The sequence below is a fragment of the Molothrus aeneus genome, chromosome 3 (genome assembly GCF_037042795.1).
Source record: "Molothrus aeneus isolate 106 chromosome 3, BPBGC_Maene_1.0, whole genome shotgun sequence".
Lineage (NCBI taxonomy): Eukaryota > Metazoa > Chordata > Aves > Passeriformes > Icteridae > Molothrus > Molothrus aeneus.
Genome location: NC_089648.1, coordinates 13,401,440 through 13,420,042, shown reverse-complemented (window position 1 = coordinate 13,420,042; position 18,603 = coordinate 13,401,440). Strand labels below are relative to the sequence as shown.

Genomic DNA, 18,603 nt, shown 5'->3' with positions numbered 1-18,603 from the left:
TGTGAGCCCTGCAGACAGAGAGTAGAAATAAAGAAGTCAGAACAAAGGAGATTTGTGACTCACAAATTTGCTGTAGCAGCCACCCTGGCCTACTACTGGACTTCATTGATGATTCAAACCTGACCTCAAGTCAGGGCATAAGAGGAACTATCCTTGGCAGCTCCCTTGATTTAGAACTCTACTGCAAGAAAAGAGGGAATGAGAGCTGCCTTTGTTTGTTATTTTTAAAATCTGATTCCCTGTTGCAAGGCAGTAAGGTGTGCAAATGGCTCTTGCACCTGGCAAGTTACCATCAGCAATTATTGCAACACTTAGTGTCTTTCTGCCACCAGCAGAAATCTCTTTGCTCCCTTTCATGTCAGAGATTTCATTGTTCTTATGGGGATAGTAAAATTAAAGCCACAAGATTTACTGCTCTAATTCTCTTTTGTTTGCAACAAAAGGGAGAGACAGGGAAGGATGATACATGTAGCTGGATTTTGTGTTGTTGAGGTTTTTTCCCTTTTACTGACCAACAAAAATGATGGCAAAAACTTCGTTTAAATTCATCAAACAATTCCATTAGCAACTGTATTAAAGACTATTATTTAGACACAGGAATCTTGTTATTAAGGAAGAAAAGCTGTGACTGCATTTTGCTCTCCTCTGTTTTAAAATCTTGACATCTGAGCAGGCTGTACTTTATGTATTTCTTAATGTTTCTTTCAGTATAGATGTTTTCTGGTTTTAGATGTCATTAATGTGGTGTGAATGTCAAGAACACTTTTTGACAAATATATAAAAAATGCTGTGTATGATAAATGTACGTATGTGAGGGAAACAGTGTTTGATAGGAATCCAGTTTTCATTTGTAGCCCTTCTGTTATTGCCCTTTGTGTGACCTGGGATGATTTGCCAAATCAGACTTATTCAGAGGGGACATCTGTGAACACAAGTGCAGTTCCTGTGTTCTAAACCAGCACCTGACTGTGAGCTGTTAAAATCTGAGCTCTTGACTCTCAGTTCAGTGGAGAGAATTGAGGACAATCAAATAAGGACTATTCACCAGATGCCTCATGGAAGGAGCATGAACTGCTGCAGGAGCTCAGAGTGGCTGCTTTGCACCTCCTGCTCCAGAGCTTACCCACTGAGGTGAAAAGGAGAAGGATTCATTTGTAGCTCCTCAACAGTATTCCTTAGACAGCCTGGACATCATATGAGCCATGCTCAGTGATGTAGGAGATCATTTCTCTGAAGCTGCAACCTTGGCATTTTCAAAAACAAGCTTCTGCTCTGGCTGAAATTCATGCACATTTAAAAATAAGCTTCAATTACAGCCCTGTTGAGCCTTAATTTCTCTCTCAATGAAATTACTCTTCATGAGACCTGCATGTTTTCAGTCTTAACAGACAGGCTGTATTAATGGACGCTACAGGTAATCAAGACAATGAGATTTCATTTCCTGACCAGTCTTGCTAGAATTTGTGTAATATCATGCTTTTTCTTGCTCTGAGGGTTGGTCCCTTTCATTTGCCAGCTACAGGCTCCAGTGTGCTTGTTCTGTGGACAAATTGATAAATTAGTCAGCTGCCGAAAGGGAGTCATTTGACTCACCTGAAATGAGCAGCAATGGGATGAAAATACATTACCTCTGTCCCACTGGATAAGCCTCAGATTGTATTGAAATAGAATTAGGCCGAGGGAGTCAATGTAGTGGATAATAATGAAATGTTTAATGTGGATTAGCTGCATATAAAATTAATACATTAGAATGAATTGCTGAAGAAACGAAACTGTGTCAGACCTTTATCCTGTCTCTAATATTAGACTTAAAACTGCTGCAGTCTTCTGTTTATAGAAGAGCATAAGAAAAGCTATTGAATTGGTGTTCTTTATTTGGGTGAGAGGACTAGATACAGTATAAAGTATTCTAAATAAATATGAATATACCAGAGCTGTAAATCAGGATCCAGCAGAACCAATGCTAATATACTTGGGTCTGAACCAGACCTGAGGGGTTAAAGACAAGAATCTAAAGCTAAAACTCCTTAATCACCTGTGTGGGCTTTTGTCTTCTGGGTGTTAAATGTAATATAATTTTTATTTTGGACCATTCAGAGATGACTTGAAGTGTTGCTTTAATCCTAATAGGTTTAATAGAAAATGGGCAAGCTTTCCAAACTAGTTGGCAAATGAGGTATGGAAGGGCTGCAGAACGAGCTGAGACATAAAACTTGAAATTATTCATCTGTAATCTAGGGGGCCTTGAGGTTTTTCTAATTGTTAAAGCTTTCTTGCTGCATCCTCTGTTCCAGGTTCTTTTCTGTTTCTCAACACATCAGAGAGGCTGAGCCCCACCATCCTGAGCCCTTGGCTGAGGAGCAACAGTGATCAATGTGTGGTTCAAGTGGCTGTGTACAAGTTTTACCAGCAGAGTGGAGAATATATTGCTCGTGTCCATCCCATTGATGAGAGCAGCAGCGAAATCCTGTCAGAGGAGAGTCCAGAGAAACACGGGTGAGTCTCATCCCCTCGTTTGACTCACAGCTTGAATTGAGAAAAATCACTCGACTGTGTAGCCATAGTGCCACAAAATGCATGCTGCCCATCTGAGGGGAGCAGGACATGCCACTGACAAGATGCTTGTCTGGCATGGGTCTAAAATATCGTAGAACATGGAGGTTGGTGCTTATTTTATTATACAAAACATTAGCAAATTTCTGGATCCAGGTAATTGAGTTTCTAAGTCAACACCATATTTATTCTCAGTGCTTGCAGGTACAGGTAGAGTGTGGGTACTCATCCTCAGGTTAAAGATTTTCTGCTTAATTCTCTCTGTGTGATTGCTTTTTACTACTTCTTAACCCACGTATACTATTGGGCTTAGAATATCTACTGAGTCTTTGCAGTTTCATGTGCCTGCATACATTTTCAGTTTCGTCTTCACTTCTGATTTTTTTTTGCCCATAAAGCTGTTCAGAACTACTGGCAGGGGAGGAAAGCTTTTGATCTTTCAAGGGTGCAACTGTTTGAAATGTTTTATCCTCTTTGTGCAATTAATCTTGATGATGTTTTAACTTGTCAGACTTCCTGTGTATTCTTTTAAATTTTTGTTAGCAGCAAAACAGCAGGAGATGAACACAGTAAATATTTCAAGATGTTGTAGGAGTAGAGTAACTCGGAATTTAATTTGGATATATGTGAGGCTAATGTTCTACCTGCTCTATATACTGACTATTTAAAATTTTTATTTCTTACCTTTGTTGTGAAATGTGTTAGGAAGCATAATTTTTATGAAACATCTCAAATGTTCTTTGTTTTGATGTGATAGATTAGAGAGTTCCTAATAGCAAATCCTGCTGGCTTGTCCTCGTAACAAGATGTAATTATCTGATTACTGTCTGTAGCAAATTCTGTACCTTCCCGTAGCAAAAGGAGAATGTGCAATAAAAAGCCTTGCAGGAGATAACCTAACTCATAGAAACAGTTTGAATAGTTGTAATTCTTATATAACACATGGCCTATAAAAGTGAGGAGGAGAGCTTGTGTGTGGATCTAGATCATACTTAGTTCCAGCAACATCATCCAAATTGTAAATTGCTGTTGATGTCTGGGGAGAGGTAATTAGAGGAGCCACAGCAGCTGTCTTCTTCCTTAGCTCTTTGCAAATGCTGTGTTCTGTGTCACAGCTAATAAACATGCTTTGTGCAAAGTGCCTCCTGCGTTGGCACTGCCTCTGCTCCTTGGCACTCCCAGGGAATGTTGCTGTGTGTGAAATGCTCAGCATGGAGGAGCTGTGCCTCGGATCTGTGGGTGGGCAGAGCTCCCTGGGAGCCCAGGCGAGTGCCAAATGTAAGGAGCCTAGAAGGGAAGGGAAAGATTGCTTTAAGTACAGTAACAAACTCCCGCCTTTGCCATCTGCTGGGGATAACATGGATGACTCAGCTGTGTGTTGCAGATGGAGATCGTCACTGCAGTAAAGAGGGTTTGTGCTTTTGCAGAAGGTGGCTTTGGTTATAGCTTGACTGTCCCATATGCTTGCCAGAAGTGCAGCTTGCTCCCCAACAGCGTCTCTGTGGGGTGTAGATGGCTAAGGATGTGCCTGTGGCTTTCATGGGTTTGTATGTCTGACTCCTTGGTACTCCATGTGCTGGAAAACTCCAGTTGGAGCCACCAGCTGGTTCATTTTCCCCTCCTCCTTTGGTCCTGTCCTTCACTGCAAGAGGCAGTAACTCTCCTCTCAGATCAGCAGTGCAGAAAAACGGTGCTACTGTGCCCACATAAATGTCACATGGGGATGGTTAAATAGCTTCTCACAGCCACAGATGAGAAGGTAGCAATTTGTCACCATTTGCCCTGAATCTTCATTCCAGAATTTGAGTGCCCCTCCTTTGTTTAGAGGGATAATATTAGCTATTCCAGCTCTGATAACAAAACATGTAAATCTCACTTTTATAAAGCATCTTTTTTCCTTTAAAGAGGAATCCAGTATAGCTGATTGAAAGTCAAGAATAACTCAATGGTGTTCTTAAATGAACTAGCAATCCTACAGTGGGAATCTGTTCTGTTCAATATTTTATTTTGTCTTGGAAATTGCAAACAATTGTGTTCTTTTATAATGAGTTCTTTGACCATGCTATAACCAAATAATTTCTAAAATTTTATAAGGATTTTAGCTCTAGGCACAAAGTAATTGAATTCCCCAATGATGAGTCTGTGCTAGAAATAAAAACACTTTAAAGTTTCACCGCTGACACTTCTTTGATTCTATGTGCTTTATATATTGCTTTGCAAACCAGAGGTGTAAAGTGTGTGACTTTGTATGTGCAGTAGTGAGTCCATGCCATTGCTTGAGATCAAGCCCATAGCAGGAAGAATGTGTTTTATTGGAAAAAAAAATGCATATGAAGGGTGATAAAACAATAAGGTAATTTCAGGGTGAATTTTCTCAGATCTTGAACTATGCACAGCACTAATATCTTCTTTCCTTTTTTTTCCCCTTTTTAAATTGTATAACCCAAATTACATCTTTTAAGATCTCACAAGGTCTTCACAGTTCACCTACATTTACAAGAGAAAAAAGCAGATGCTGTCAGGTATTACTATTTCATTCAGGGTGAAACCAGGCAAGCCAAGGTTTTGGGTGACAGCACTTGAGGCTGATTTTAAGTAGAATATATGTAAAGCTATGAAACTGTATTAGGTAAAGACAGCATGGCCACCAAATATTTATTTGTTACCAGAGCTCCCCATGTTGTCTTTGTGTGTAAATTACTGGGTGTGATTATGCATAAAGACTCAAAACAGAACTATGGATGTTCTGTTTGCTCCTCTGGTCTCATTCTTCAGAAAAAAAAACCCCAAAAAAACCAGTCTGTGGACTAGAGTTGTATGAGTTCCATAATGAGCCAGAGGGGTTGCAGAAATGGTTGTTTGGAAGACACCTGTTTGTTTTATTTTCTTAGCTGACATATTTCCCTGCAGCTGATGTGTTGCATGCAGGAAGAAAGGTGGCTAAGCTAAGATGCATCACACTGCAGTAGGGTGAGGATGCAGTAGGGTGGGGCAATGGAACACACACCAGGAGCAGAATGGCAGAAGTGATGGCTGGGAATGGTTTCTGAGGGATGAGCACCAGAGGCTGCCAAACGGATACTTGTTTTGTGGTACACAGAAACTCTGCCAAATACAGCCATAACTTTGTTATATAATATTTAGAAGAAAGCTTCCTACTCACTAGGTAACTATGTCCTTGTTTATCAGTTCAGCAGAATTATATACTTGTTAAAATTATCATTAATTTTAAAGAGGCGTAAGGTTTTACTCCAGTTTAACCTGTGGCCTTTGGAACACCTTTGGTTAGACCTTCCTAACTCCTAAACAATCAGTAGGACTCCTCTATGGGGGACACTACATCACTGTGTACTATCAGAGTTACTTTTGTTGCATGGCAGTGTTTCTAGCTGCGCTGAGTCTGTGGATGTTTTTGATGTGGTTAGTCTCTTCTGACATCTCTTGCAGTGCTGTTGGGTTTTACAAGCACCCGCAGATGATACAGGGAGAGAAGCAGTGCACTGCTATTGATCTTTTGTAATGGCAGAAGAGTTGTTATAATTCCTGCCATGCAGCACAGCACTCTCTGATTTATCTCAAATGACACCAGATGTGGCTACTATCTTTTGCTGTTTTTCTGTTTCCATGGTGCTGTATACAATCCTTTCTTGCTCTTTAATGGGGTTCCCATTTTCTATTTCTGTAGGTGAGGAGATATCAGGTATGTTCATGTTGCATGTTGGTAATTTAGCAAAGCAGAATTGCTGCCATGGTTTGTTGTCTTCTGGGTACTTGTCAGACTGTCACTGTGGCCACTGATTTAATTTCATCTCTCATCTTTTTTTTTCCCATGTGTTACATTTATAATTATAAAGCAAGTAAGATTTTAAGTGTGCTTAGTAGAGTGGAGAGAACACAAAGGAAATCAAGGAAATCTTGTCAGCCAGGTTAGAGTTTGTAATAAAGGATTGATTTTAATTTCTTTTGATCTGTGTATTTTGGAGAAATTAGAATTGGGCAAGGACAAAATTATCATGGCTCATTTTAATTATCATTTTTACTTTACACCTCTACTTGCACTATTAATGGTGAGCTGCAGTATTATATACTATATATCAAACCAAACTTTTTATAAGAACATAGCAAATGACACCTAATTTCAATGTTGTCTTTTATTGTCAACCTCCCTCATCACCAAGCTTAAGATTGATATGAAGACTTTTATGTAAATATGTGAAGTTGAAGGTGTTTCTGAAATAAAACATGAAATGTGAACATGTATGCATGAGAAAAGAAGTCATAAAACACTCATACTTCACACAGCCAGCACTTCAGTAGGTGTATGAATACTGGTGCACAGAGCACTTCCAACAGAGAAAGTTCACCTGGTTCTGAAGGCTGCTGCAAATCATAATAGGCTATTCCCTTTCTGGCATCTACAGCTTCACTTAAGATGGATTGCATTGATAGATGTCAAGGAAAATATATGAAGGAATCAGTAGCATCTGTCACATTTGACCTTGGGGCTTGAAATCTGAAGGTTATTTCTTGTACTACTCTTGCTCCTTTTCTTTCTTTTTTACCAGTAGCTTCAGCTTGTCTCAGTGACCAGGGACATAATAGAAGGATTTTTTTGTTTGTTTGTTTTATATTCTTTTTGCAACGATGGGGGATGTTTGTTTGGTTCTCTTCCCCTTCTTGAAAAACTTCACTAAATTCAAGCCTTTCTTTTGCAAATGCCTGGGCTAAGACATAAAAAGAATGAAGACCAACATCTTAGTGTGTATTGGGGCATTTAAACTTATTTTTAAGCATCAAAATATGTCTCAAAATTTGAAGGATATTTTTAGTCTGGGAGAATTCTAAATCTGGAGTTCAAGTGATTCAGTTCAAACTATGCATTTGAGAAATTCAGGTAATCCAGGAAATTAATTTGGATTTATGGATTCGTTAGAAACTAAGCTCTCTCACCCTGATGGCCAGGCACCACTAATCCTTAATTTTAGAGAGATAACTTGAATTGTCCTAGACAGAAAATTAGCACTTAAACTTTTTCTGTGCTATTACCCGCTGGCCAATTTTTAGTCCCATTCAGTCTGTAAAATTAAGTGCAAAGGAAGGAAAAAAAGGGGAAAGAAAAGTAAAGACAAAGTTGGTGTTACTTTTCCCACTTCCCTTTTCAAAGGATACTGTACTCAATACCTCAGAAGAATCAGTTTGATATCTTTGATAGCAAATGCTTACATGTGGAAAAAAGATTTTCTTCTCTACCTAATAAACCTTTGGTTCTTCCAGTACCTCAAGTCTAGACCTGAGGAAAGCTTTAACTCCGTTGGTCATGGCACCTTGAGGAGGTTGTTGCTATTTAGATTTCGGTTTGTGCAGCATCATGGAATCAGCTGGCTGGAAAAGACCTCTGAGATCTTGGAGTCCAACCACTGTCCAAACACCATAATGTGTGTCAACCAGACCATGGCAGCATGTGCCATGTCCAGTATTTTCTTAAATATCTCCAGAGATGGTGACTCCACCACCTCCCTGGACAGCCCATTGCAACGTCTAGTTGTCCTTTCTGTGAAGGAATTCCTCATAATGTCCAGCCTTAGCCTCTCCTGGTGCAGCTTGAGACTGTGTCCTCATTGCTGGTTGCCTGGGAGAAGAGACTGACACCCACCTGGCTACACACTCCTTTCAGGGAGAGGTAGAGAGTGATAAGGTCTGCCCTAAGCCTTCTTTTCTTTAGGCTAAACACCCTCAGCTGCCCCTCACAGGACTTTTGCTGAAGACTCTTTACCAGCTCCATTGTCCTTCCCCAGCACCTCCATGTTTTTCCTGTAGTGAGGGGCCCAGAACTCAGCACAGGCTTTGAGGTGTGGCCTCACCAGTGTCAACTACAGGAGGACAATACTGCCCTGGTCCTGCTGGCCACACTCTTGCTGATCCAGGCTAGGATGCCCTTGGCCACTTTGGCCACACTCTGGCTGGTGTTCAGTGCTGCCAGCCAGCATCCCCGGGTCCTTTTTGGCTGGGCAGTTTTCCAGCACTTGGTCTTGTTGAACTTCATACTGCTGGGGAGATTTATATTGCAATCATTCAGGATCTGTAAGGTAAAATACAGTACTGCAAAGTTTTAGGCAATAGTATGAACCTAATATACAAATGTCTGCACATTTGTAGACCGTTTTTACATTCTACTTGGGCACAAGATGATGTGGCTCAAGTTGTTACTTTCACACTAGGGTGAAGTAAATGTCTGTACACTTCTGTTTTAAAAGTCTTGGTGGTTTTGCTGCTGCTGAAGTGCTCTGTTATTACTTGAGATAAATATGGGTCCTTTTTGGAGATATTTTTTTCTTTAGAGCATGCCTTATTTTTCCATGTAGCCTTAAGACAACAAAGCAGTGTCTTCAAAGGGTTCCAGAAAGGTTTGCTGTGTTGTCAGTTGAGACTGGAGTGTAACGCCTTATTTCTTCTTACGTCTGTATAGAAGTGAACTTTTTATTACAATTAATGATATATTAATATTACCAGAAACTGAATTTTGAGTGCCATTCACTATTGTGGCAGATCGTATTGTGAAGGAACAATATCCTATAACCTCTTGGACCAACAGAGGCCAACTGACTTAATTCAGTAGTGAGTAATTGAAATTACTTTTTTTAGCAGTTGATCACAGTCCCAGACAAACTGATAGAAAATCAGTTTGGGGCAATTTGGGGGGAAAATGCTCCTTCTTTTTTTGTAAAATATGTTATCAAGCAGTTCTTACCTGGCATTGCTGCCTTTTATCGATGTCTGCCGGATTCATGCAAATGGGAAGACCAAAGTTGTGTAGCATACCTCCAATAACAATGAGGAAACAGGATGGAGGATGTAATTTTAAAGTGGAAATAAAGTAGCACATAAGAAACGTGTGTCAAACATGAAAATTTTGCTTACTACTGAAGCATATTACTTACTATGTAGAGAATGGGAAAAAAAAGGAAAAGAGAAGTGCACTGTTCAGGGTAAGGGCTCACTTTTTACCAAGTGGAATAGTATTTTCAGCTGCTTTGAACATAGTCCTGAACACACTGTAGTGTAGGAGGACTGGAGTGGGGAGCAGGATTCCCAGTATGCTTTGGCACAAGGATCCTTGTGGCTTCCCAAATAATCACAGGGCCTGTTGGTGACCTTCGACCCTAGGAGCTACTTCTGTGCAAGAAACCTCAGAGTCTGACACATCAGACTGTAGAAACAATGCCAAACTGACCACACTGAGAATTCAGCCATCCTTTGTTGGCCTGGTTTGGATATTTGTTCTTTGAAACCAAAGATTCTTTAATATGAATCATTTCTTACAGAGCTAAAACAGACCACTCTGAGCAACCTAATCCAACTTTATACTGTCTAAAGCCTGGGCACAAAGATTTGTCATCTTAAGCTTTTGTATCTTGTATCCTTCAGAGTTATTTTCACATTCTTCTTCTATGGTTATGCTATTCTCACTTTCCAAAGTAGGGGTTGGCTTTTTTCCCCCCATTCTCTCATTCTTATTTCCTTGTTTTATAGATCTTGTGTTTTCTTCTCTACAAAAAGGCTTCTACTTCAATTTTTTCAAGTCATCCTAAACTAATCTTCACAACCTCATGTTCATGTTAGTCCATGCTGCACTTCCTATCAGTTTGGACATGTCAGGATGAATTGAGTTTTGATAAAACCTAAACAAGTAAACCACCTGCCCCACACCACCCAGCCTTCTCTTCCCAAGCCTGCACAAACACTTCAGTTTGACATCTTTTTCTTTGTTTAGGTGTCCTTTCTGCTATATGAAAATGCAACAGTCTTTTTAGGATCCTTTGCTGTGTCCAAGTATCTTTGCCCATAGCAAAATGCTCCGACATTTGTTTCCAGACACTGGGCAATGTTGCCGGCCTTGTTTCTTGCTATTTTTCCTCTGCCCTCCAGCTAAGCTCTCTGTCATTCTGCTGTTGGCCAAGTTTTATATCAAACCTGTGATATAATTGCTTTCTGTATCTCCTACTTACTTTTGACCTTAAAATCCATCTGAGTTGTGTGCAACCTCCTCTGCTGCTGTCCCATTTTGGAGCATGGCTTTGTCGTTGTGTGCAATTTCCTTGGGGCTTTCCCCGCTAATGCTTCAGAATCTCCTTCTTATCCGAGGCAAATCTACCCTGCTGTAGGAAGTACTGTAGAAGATTTACAAGGTAATATTCCTGCTTTCAATTTCAGAGAGAAATTAACTAGGTGCTGATAACTTTGCAAGACTTTAAAATCATGTCCTTGACCCATCCACCTGTTAAAAGCATTCCTGTAGTGGGAGTGCAGTTGATTCTGCATCCTAAGTCAGGTTCTTGGCTATCCCTCTGAAATTCTCAGTGGTGTTCAATGACTTGCAGCACAGAGTTCTGCAGTTTTTGTGGGGTAGCTTTGCACTCTCACTTTAAAGAGCACTGTATTGCTGCTCACCAAAAATGTTGCCTATAATTCTCAAGTGCTGGTAAATTGTGTGTTTTCCACACAAGAAAAAGGAGAGCTCTGATAAACTTGACCTCTAACTTACAATTTGCTTCTGCATATTAAAAAAATCAAAGGCTTATTCAACAGGAATTAAGAAGCTAATTCTCAATTCCCACATGGGAAATTGAATGAAGGCTTAGTAATTATTTAGATTCTGATGTGTTCTGTAGTGGCAGAGGCAGCAGCGTGAAATTCTTTTCAGTGGTTGAGGAAAGCAATGCATGACTTTCCACAGGGATACTGTGAGGACTGAGCTGTATGACACCAGTGTGAAGAAATGTGCAGAGCTTTTAATTTAAAAGTCATGTACCATGTTTGTTAAGTACTATTGCTCCTGCCAGAAAGCATTCTTCTGTCAAATAGCTACCTTTGTTTTGTTTTGAATTTTACTGCTTTCTATAGCACACATCTAGTACAGTAGAAATTATATTCCTTTAATAAAATATTTTTCCAGAGCTCTTTTTTGTACTACCAGGGCAAACCATTACTGTCAGCAGCTACTCTAGCAAAAACATGGCGTTTGGGGTTTACACCAATACCAAAGGCACAGGTTTCAGACAGGCTTGTCAGATCTATTTTAAACAGTGCTTCAATCAGGTTATTTCTTCACTTGTGCACTTTTGTAGAAGGCTTCCCTGGCACTGTGCTGATTGTTCTTCAGTACAGGGAAGCCATGAACCTTCATGGCTCGCTCAGAAGCATTTTGGTATCTTGTCCAGAGAAATGAACATTCCTCTGCACCACATTTGGAAGTGCTGGACTTTTCCTTTTTTCTTTTTTTTTCTTTTTCTTCTTTTTTCCTCAAAGGGTTGTGTTCATGTGTTTTAGTTTATAGACATTGAGTTCTCCGAGTCATCAAGAGCAGTTGCCAGCTTTTTATAAACATCAATCCATAACCTTGTGGTATTTGTTGTGTCTTAGATCAGGCTGACTAGATATGATTTTCTGTTGAGAATAGCAGCCATGAAGTTTGTCTGCTGAATGTAATTGGAGCTTTTCCTGATCATCCCTGGCTTGGTGTGCCATTTGTGCTGATGGATTGAGGCCACAAAGATGCATAATAAAGTTCCTTTGGACAAGGCAAAGATATTCCAAGCTGGGATTGAACCTGCAGCACGTCTGTCTTCCTTGGTGAACTTCACACGAGGATAAGATGGCAGAAGATTGGCACAAGTCTAAATTTTTCACAAGGTAATGAAGTTTTTATGACTCTGCTTTATCTAGCAAGGAATTCAAGCAGTAGAATAAATGAGACAAAGTCAACAGCCTCTCGTATTCAGATCAGTGACCAGTTATTATGATGCCTCAGAACAAAATTCCACTAAGGGGGGAGCTTTTTATCAAAATATTTGCATTGAAATACCTTTTAATAAGGAACCAAATAATCTGATTTTCTTCAGCAGAAGAAAATTCCAAAGCTCAGAAGTTTCCCTGTGCAGTGTGCTTGCTCAGAGATGTTAAGATAATTTTAGTGAGATAATTGTTGTCGGTACATTAAGTGCAGTGGACAACCTGATTATTTTTAGGATGTTAAACATCCTAAGAATGCCCAGCTAACTTTACTGCCACACCAGAAAATAAAACCATGAGATGATCTGTCTGGATACTGTCTTGGTTTAAATGTATTCTCAAATCTAACAACTGGGATTTTTTTGCATCTCTGCCCTTCTCTCCTCTAAATGCCTGTCTTTCAGGAGGCTGTGGCTTGGGAAGCATGGGCTAGTGCTTTTGACACCTCAGATCCATATCAAAACCGTGATGATTGCAATTTGTTACTATTTCATGCCAGATGAGCTGTTGAGAGGCCCATTTCTTAAAGGCCTCTAGATTACATCTGACACAAGTTGGTTTCCCTTTTTTATAAAGTCTCTTGTCTGGGAACTTGGGCTCCTTTCATTCCTTTAGACAATTTCTCCAGTTAAAAGCTGGGACATGTATGTGGTCTCTTTGAAAGGGCATTGACTGCTCTTAGTTTTGTTTTAGATGGAGCATTTTGATTGCTGGTATCAAGGCAGTTACAGCTGTCAGTAAAACAGCTGCTCTCAGGCAATGAGAGGTGCCATCAATGTTTATAAACATCAGGCCGCTAACAATATAATATTTTTTTCAAGAAAATCTTGCTTTCTTTTTACTTATTGCCTTCCACAACTATTCTAGTACAAAAGGGAAAAAATATCCTATAGAATTTTACTGACCTCTTTTCTTAATAATTCAAAAATTGAGAGATTGGTGTGGTATTGGCTGATAGAATTTCTGTCTTCCCATCAGCTCTTTTATCTATTCTTAATATTCCCAGGGATCACTTCTCCCCTCTTCACTCTATCTCAACACTTTTCCCTTCTAGTTTTGTATTTCAGGCTCTTCTTCTAAACAGGTTTCCAAACCCTCAATAGGTCTCATTTTCTCTCTCATTTTGTCTTTACTCCCTCTCTCTTGCTCCTGTCCTAATTGTCTTTGACCTGGATATATTTCTTCATCCCAAATTCTGGGTCCAAAAGCTGGGGGTAGTACCGTGATTTAACTGTGAAGAAAATTATCTCTACCCCAGCCCAATGCAGCCCAGGGAGTCACTGAGCAGCTGATTTTGTGTGCCCAGCTCTGGTACTGCCTGCTGCAGCCCAGATTGTGCACTGGACACTTTCCCTTGTGCAATTCAGCTGCTGCTTCTGTAGGAAAATCTCTGCCAAGAGGGTACAAGCATCAGTTTCTTAGAGCTTGCAAACTGGCCTCAGTGAGGAGAGTTTTCACAGCAACAGCCATGTAAACAAAGCAAGTGATTCTATAGCCCTCCAGAAATTCTTTCATCAAGTGGTCTGAAGGACTCTTAATAACACTAAGACCCAGCTGAAGGAGGTGGCACTGTACAGATGGACACAGTCAAGCTTTGAGGAGGTGTTCTAGCAGATCATTAGTGAGCTTGGTATTCAATAGATGTGTGACTGAGTGGCACTGCATTTATGGTATTTTTTACTAGAAGAGGGCAGGTTTTGATGGAGAGAGATAGTGTTGATGTCTGGGTTTTCAGAGTCAAAGGAATTGATTCCTGTGGAGATTTTAATGTGCATCTCCTCTGCCTCATTTGAGTGGCCCAACACTGTTTGCAGGATGGGCTTTAATACACTAAATTTCAGCATAAGCACAAAATCTAACTTTTGCATTTGTTGCAATGCAGAAACATTTGTAGGGGCAAACTTAAGAGGAAGAAATAATTGTTCATAGGCTACGACTATTCTGGCTCTGCATCTGTCCCCGAGTTCTCATCATGAGCAGTGCTTGGCAGATACATTTCTACCCTCCATGGGGATGTACTCTTTCCATCTTCTCTTCCCTGTGCTCCTCTCAGCTCTCCTCAGAGCATCAATATTCCCCATTCCTGAGATATGGATGCCTGATTTGTGTCCGTCTAACTAAATTGGGAACGTTTTTTCCACAAATTAATCAGTACCCCATCCTAATTTCATGTGCCTTTGATGCCTGGTTTTAATTGCCTGAAAGTAGAAAGCTTCAATGAGCAGAAAAATTAAAATTGCAAAATCCTGATGGCTTTTTGTAGTTGAGTTATTTGCCTCCAACATCAACCTGAAGAGTATGTTTTTCGCTTGGCTTTTTCCTTTTTTTTTTTTTTCTTAAGTGAGTGAATGTCTTATTAGCTTTTCATTTCTGACAGAGCCTCAGGCTTAACTGCAATGGATAGACAACATTTTAGCTCCAGAACATGAAACAAGTTCTTCTCTCCTAGATTCTGAAACAGATCTTGCCAAGTCAGTGAAACAAACTCTCCCCTTCTTTTGAAGCAGGGCTTGACTTAGGAACAAAAGCTGCTCTTTCAAAGATTGAAACCCCTAATATGTAGTAGAATTTCAGGGATTTCATGAAGGGGATAAAAGTGGGTATGGAGCACATTGTGTCCAGCTGAAAAACCAGAAATAATTTAGAACAATTGCATGATCTTTTATTCAGAAAATGTGTCTTCCATGAAATCAGGACTTTTCCCATGAAAAAACTTGGTGTTTTTCCCATGTTGGTTTCTTGGACTGACCCCAAATGCCTTCTTAGCTCTCTGTTCAGGATTACAGTGGCTGTCATTTTGCTGCTTGAGTTCACACACAGCAAAGTTTGTCCTTTTTCACAGGGATTGTTCTTTATTCCTGTGAGACAGCATGCCTTCTCCAGCTGCTCTGTGGCATGTCATGCAAGTGACATGACTTGCAGAGCATCATCAGAATGCTGCTGGGAAAACTCTTTCCATGAGGAATGATAGCACTGGAGTGTCTCTCTGTCAGTGCTGTACAGCAGCATGGCTACGTAAGAGAGTGCAGTTGAATGATGAATCTACTCAGACAATATTGCAGGTCACGTATGCAAAGCAAAGTAAAGCATGCTGATAAATAATTTTTTTTTTTTTGTTTACTTTAAAGATGACCAAAATGTGCTCCTACTTTACAAATAGTTTAGTCTTATAGAACTTAACGAAGTGTAACAGCAGAGCCGAAGGGTCCCACGTTTTGTCAGACTGAAGAGTAAAATTATTTTGTGAAGAAAAATCCCCCCTAGTGTAGAACAAGTTAATTAGTTATTGAGTGGAAAACAAGCTGTCACATTGCTAAATTTCAAATCTGAAATTTGTTGCCTTTTATCCACTTGGGTTTTTTTTTTCTATAACTGATACAACTGTTTCTCCCAGTATTGACTTTTTCTTAATCACTTCTTCTTGTAGTGTTCTCTAATAATTTACGCCATGATCATGCTCAGCTATTATCTGTTGGCTGATAATAGAGTTTGTTTTACAAACAGCATTCATTGTAATGTAACTGTTCAGTACTGGCACAGCAAGCCATGGTAATAAATTCTGCAGGTTACTGTCATTCTTTGCTCAGCTTTTCCTCAGCTATCCATCAGAAAGTATTCTATTTTCTGTTCCTTGCCTGTGACAGCCCTAGTGAGAGTTGTTTGGGTTAGTGAGTTTTTTCAGCATTTAGGTGTAAAACTGATGATGCCTTTTATCTCTGAAGCATATTTTAAACGTCCTATTGGAAAGTTCAGGATGTTCATGAGGGACAAAGGCATAGCTTATATTGTCTTTCTTTTTAGGCAGTTACCCTTTTTGACCATAACAGTTATTTAGAGTTGAAGATCCACAGGATGCCCTTGGAAGGAAGAAAAGTTGGCAGTGATACCAAAGGTTTGGATCATCCTGTTGATTTGAAAGTCCTGAGTTCCTGAAAATGGGAGACATCAAACCCCACAAAAAACTGTGTTCACAGCTCACGTGGCCCAGAAGCCTCTTAGTCTTGTTTCTGGGCCACTCTCAGTTCTTACTGAGCTCTGTCTGATGTTTACTCTTTTCTGAATTTGGTATTCCTGGGTTTCTTTCTTGTTGTCTCTCCCTCATATATGCATTATACCATATACAGGAACTAGACTATTCTCTCCCACTCCCAAAAAAATTACTTTTTTTCTTTTCTCTTTTTGGTTGACATTATGAAGAAATAAGGTATTTTTGGTCTAGGCACGGGCATAGCCTATGTAGGTAGTTTGTGTGTGTGCGAGAGTTTGTGCGTTGAGTGTGACACAGTATATTCTTAACCATTCATCCTGGAATGACTGCTGAAGGGTGGCTTTGTGGATCCTTCTTCCCTCTTGGAAAAGCCTTCACTGTTATGCCAGTCTCATCCATCTTTTAGGGAATGCAGGTATAAAATTATTTGATGCATAAGCTCAATATGTTTTCTATCACAGGAGAAGGAAGGGAGGGGAGTGTTCCTCCAGCTCATTAATCAGAATGAGAATGAGAAATTGTAACAACTTCCTAGTCATTTACTATTTGCTCTAAAGTAAATCTGTCTAAATATTAGTGCACTGGTGATAGTAAAAAAACCCAAAAAACAAAGGGGGGGGTGAGGGGGTGGGCAGGAAAAGAACCTTGTCATTAGCTTGTCACATGCTGTACATGGTAGACCAAAGATATATGTACTATGGCATCTCTGTAATGAAAACTTGAGCAATAAAAATAGTTTCTGCCATGTTCTGGAACAAGGAACTCCCTGTGGAAACACATTAACAGTATTTCACATTACAAATTATTATTGCATATTCAGCTATTGTTTCAAATGAGAATTGTGTGTATTACAGGGCAAGGGAAGGAAGAAAAAGTTAGTGTTTCTTCTGTAAGCAGAATTAAGATTTTGTGAATCTGGATATGTCAGTTCTGTCCTATAAATTTAAGTTAATACTTTAACAGAATAATGAGTTTCTTGTACCTAGGATGCTTGATGGACTTACACGTGTAGTTCAGGATATACTGGTAGGGCTGAATATGTGAATCTCTTCACTTTCACTATGCTTAGACAGAACAAGTATTGTAGTGTGAAAATGAGACTTGTTGGATGTGTCTAGTAAGGAGTCATCTCCCTTGTTTGAATGTAAAGACATCATGTTACAGAGGTTGAATATTACCAAATAACGCTATTTTGTGCAAATAGTGTGTTTTCTGCCATACCTAAAAATTTTGAATTAATTAAATGGTTTGTTTCATGCACTCCCCTCTCTCCACTCAGGACAGTGTGTGTTTGGAAAGCTAATCATTACCTGCTTACTTTCTAATTAATTGTATCACCTTGCACAGGAGGTGACCGTTGTCTTCACAACAATTTGGAAGAAATTTTAAAACCTCACTGAGGGTTTCTGTATTAACATGTTGCCAGCAGAAAGCTAGTTGTTAGAATGCTGATTTTTCTCCTCCTCCAGCCTCCTTTCTAGAGGAAGAATGTTCCTTCTTCTACCTTTATGGTGCCAGGAAACAGCCTCCAGCCCTTCTCTCTGGGTTATGTGTTGTTGGCTCCGACTGCATTGTTCAGCTTCCATTTTCTGATTTGTGAATGATGTGATTGATACATACTAGCACTTTGAAATTTAACTCCAAGTAGGTGTAAAAGTGAGGGAGAGGAAAAATATTTTTATTGGTATGTTAGTTTCTGGGTGGAAATTGAAAAGTGTTAGAAATGACAGTGGCTCCAGACATAGTTCTTTGTTTGCCCTATTAGCATCAGAAAACTGAATCTAGGGGGAACTGGGTCCTATTTCCAATTTCTGCATTGTCTTATGTAAAAGGCAGGAGAAAGAAGTGGTGTTTTATTTCCTGGTCCTTCAGTTTGCTGTGAAGCTGGCCTGAGATTAAATGGGGTGAAGGGAGCACCTGTGCACTTTGACCAATCACTCCCAACTTAGAGAGGAGAGCCAGGCTGGCGTTAGCAGAATCCAAGAGAAGCAAACCAAAGTGTGCAGAAAACATTGATTTCATTCTGCTGGTATAATTGCTGCTTTCTGGAGACACAGCAGTGTCTTACCCTGCTCACCTTTGCTGTGGGATGCTGGATGTGGCTGCCTTGGAGAAGGCCCCAAAGGAGCAATGCATAAAGCTTACATTTTTAATCTCATGTACTGCTCATATTTGTGTCTTAATGATGCTGCATCAAGACAGTAGGATGTCTAATCCATATCAGCAATGCATTTATATTTACATTAAACTCATGCTAACAGTATCATTAACTT

At 39.8% G+C, this 18,603-nt stretch overlaps 1 protein-coding gene across 1 annotated transcript in view; it reads left to right on the top strand.

Moving 5' to 3' along the window:
• The window catches only part of ALK (ALK receptor tyrosine kinase), a 307,024-nt gene that overhangs the window by 138,507 nt on the left and 149,914 nt on the right, over positions 1-18,603 (top strand). The window contains exon 4 of the mRNA XM_066546309.1: positions 2,295-2,496. Within this exon, the coding sequence (XP_066402406.1) occupies positions 2,295-2,496 (202 nt within the window). The remainder of the gene's footprint in view (positions 1-2,294; positions 2,497-18,603) is intronic.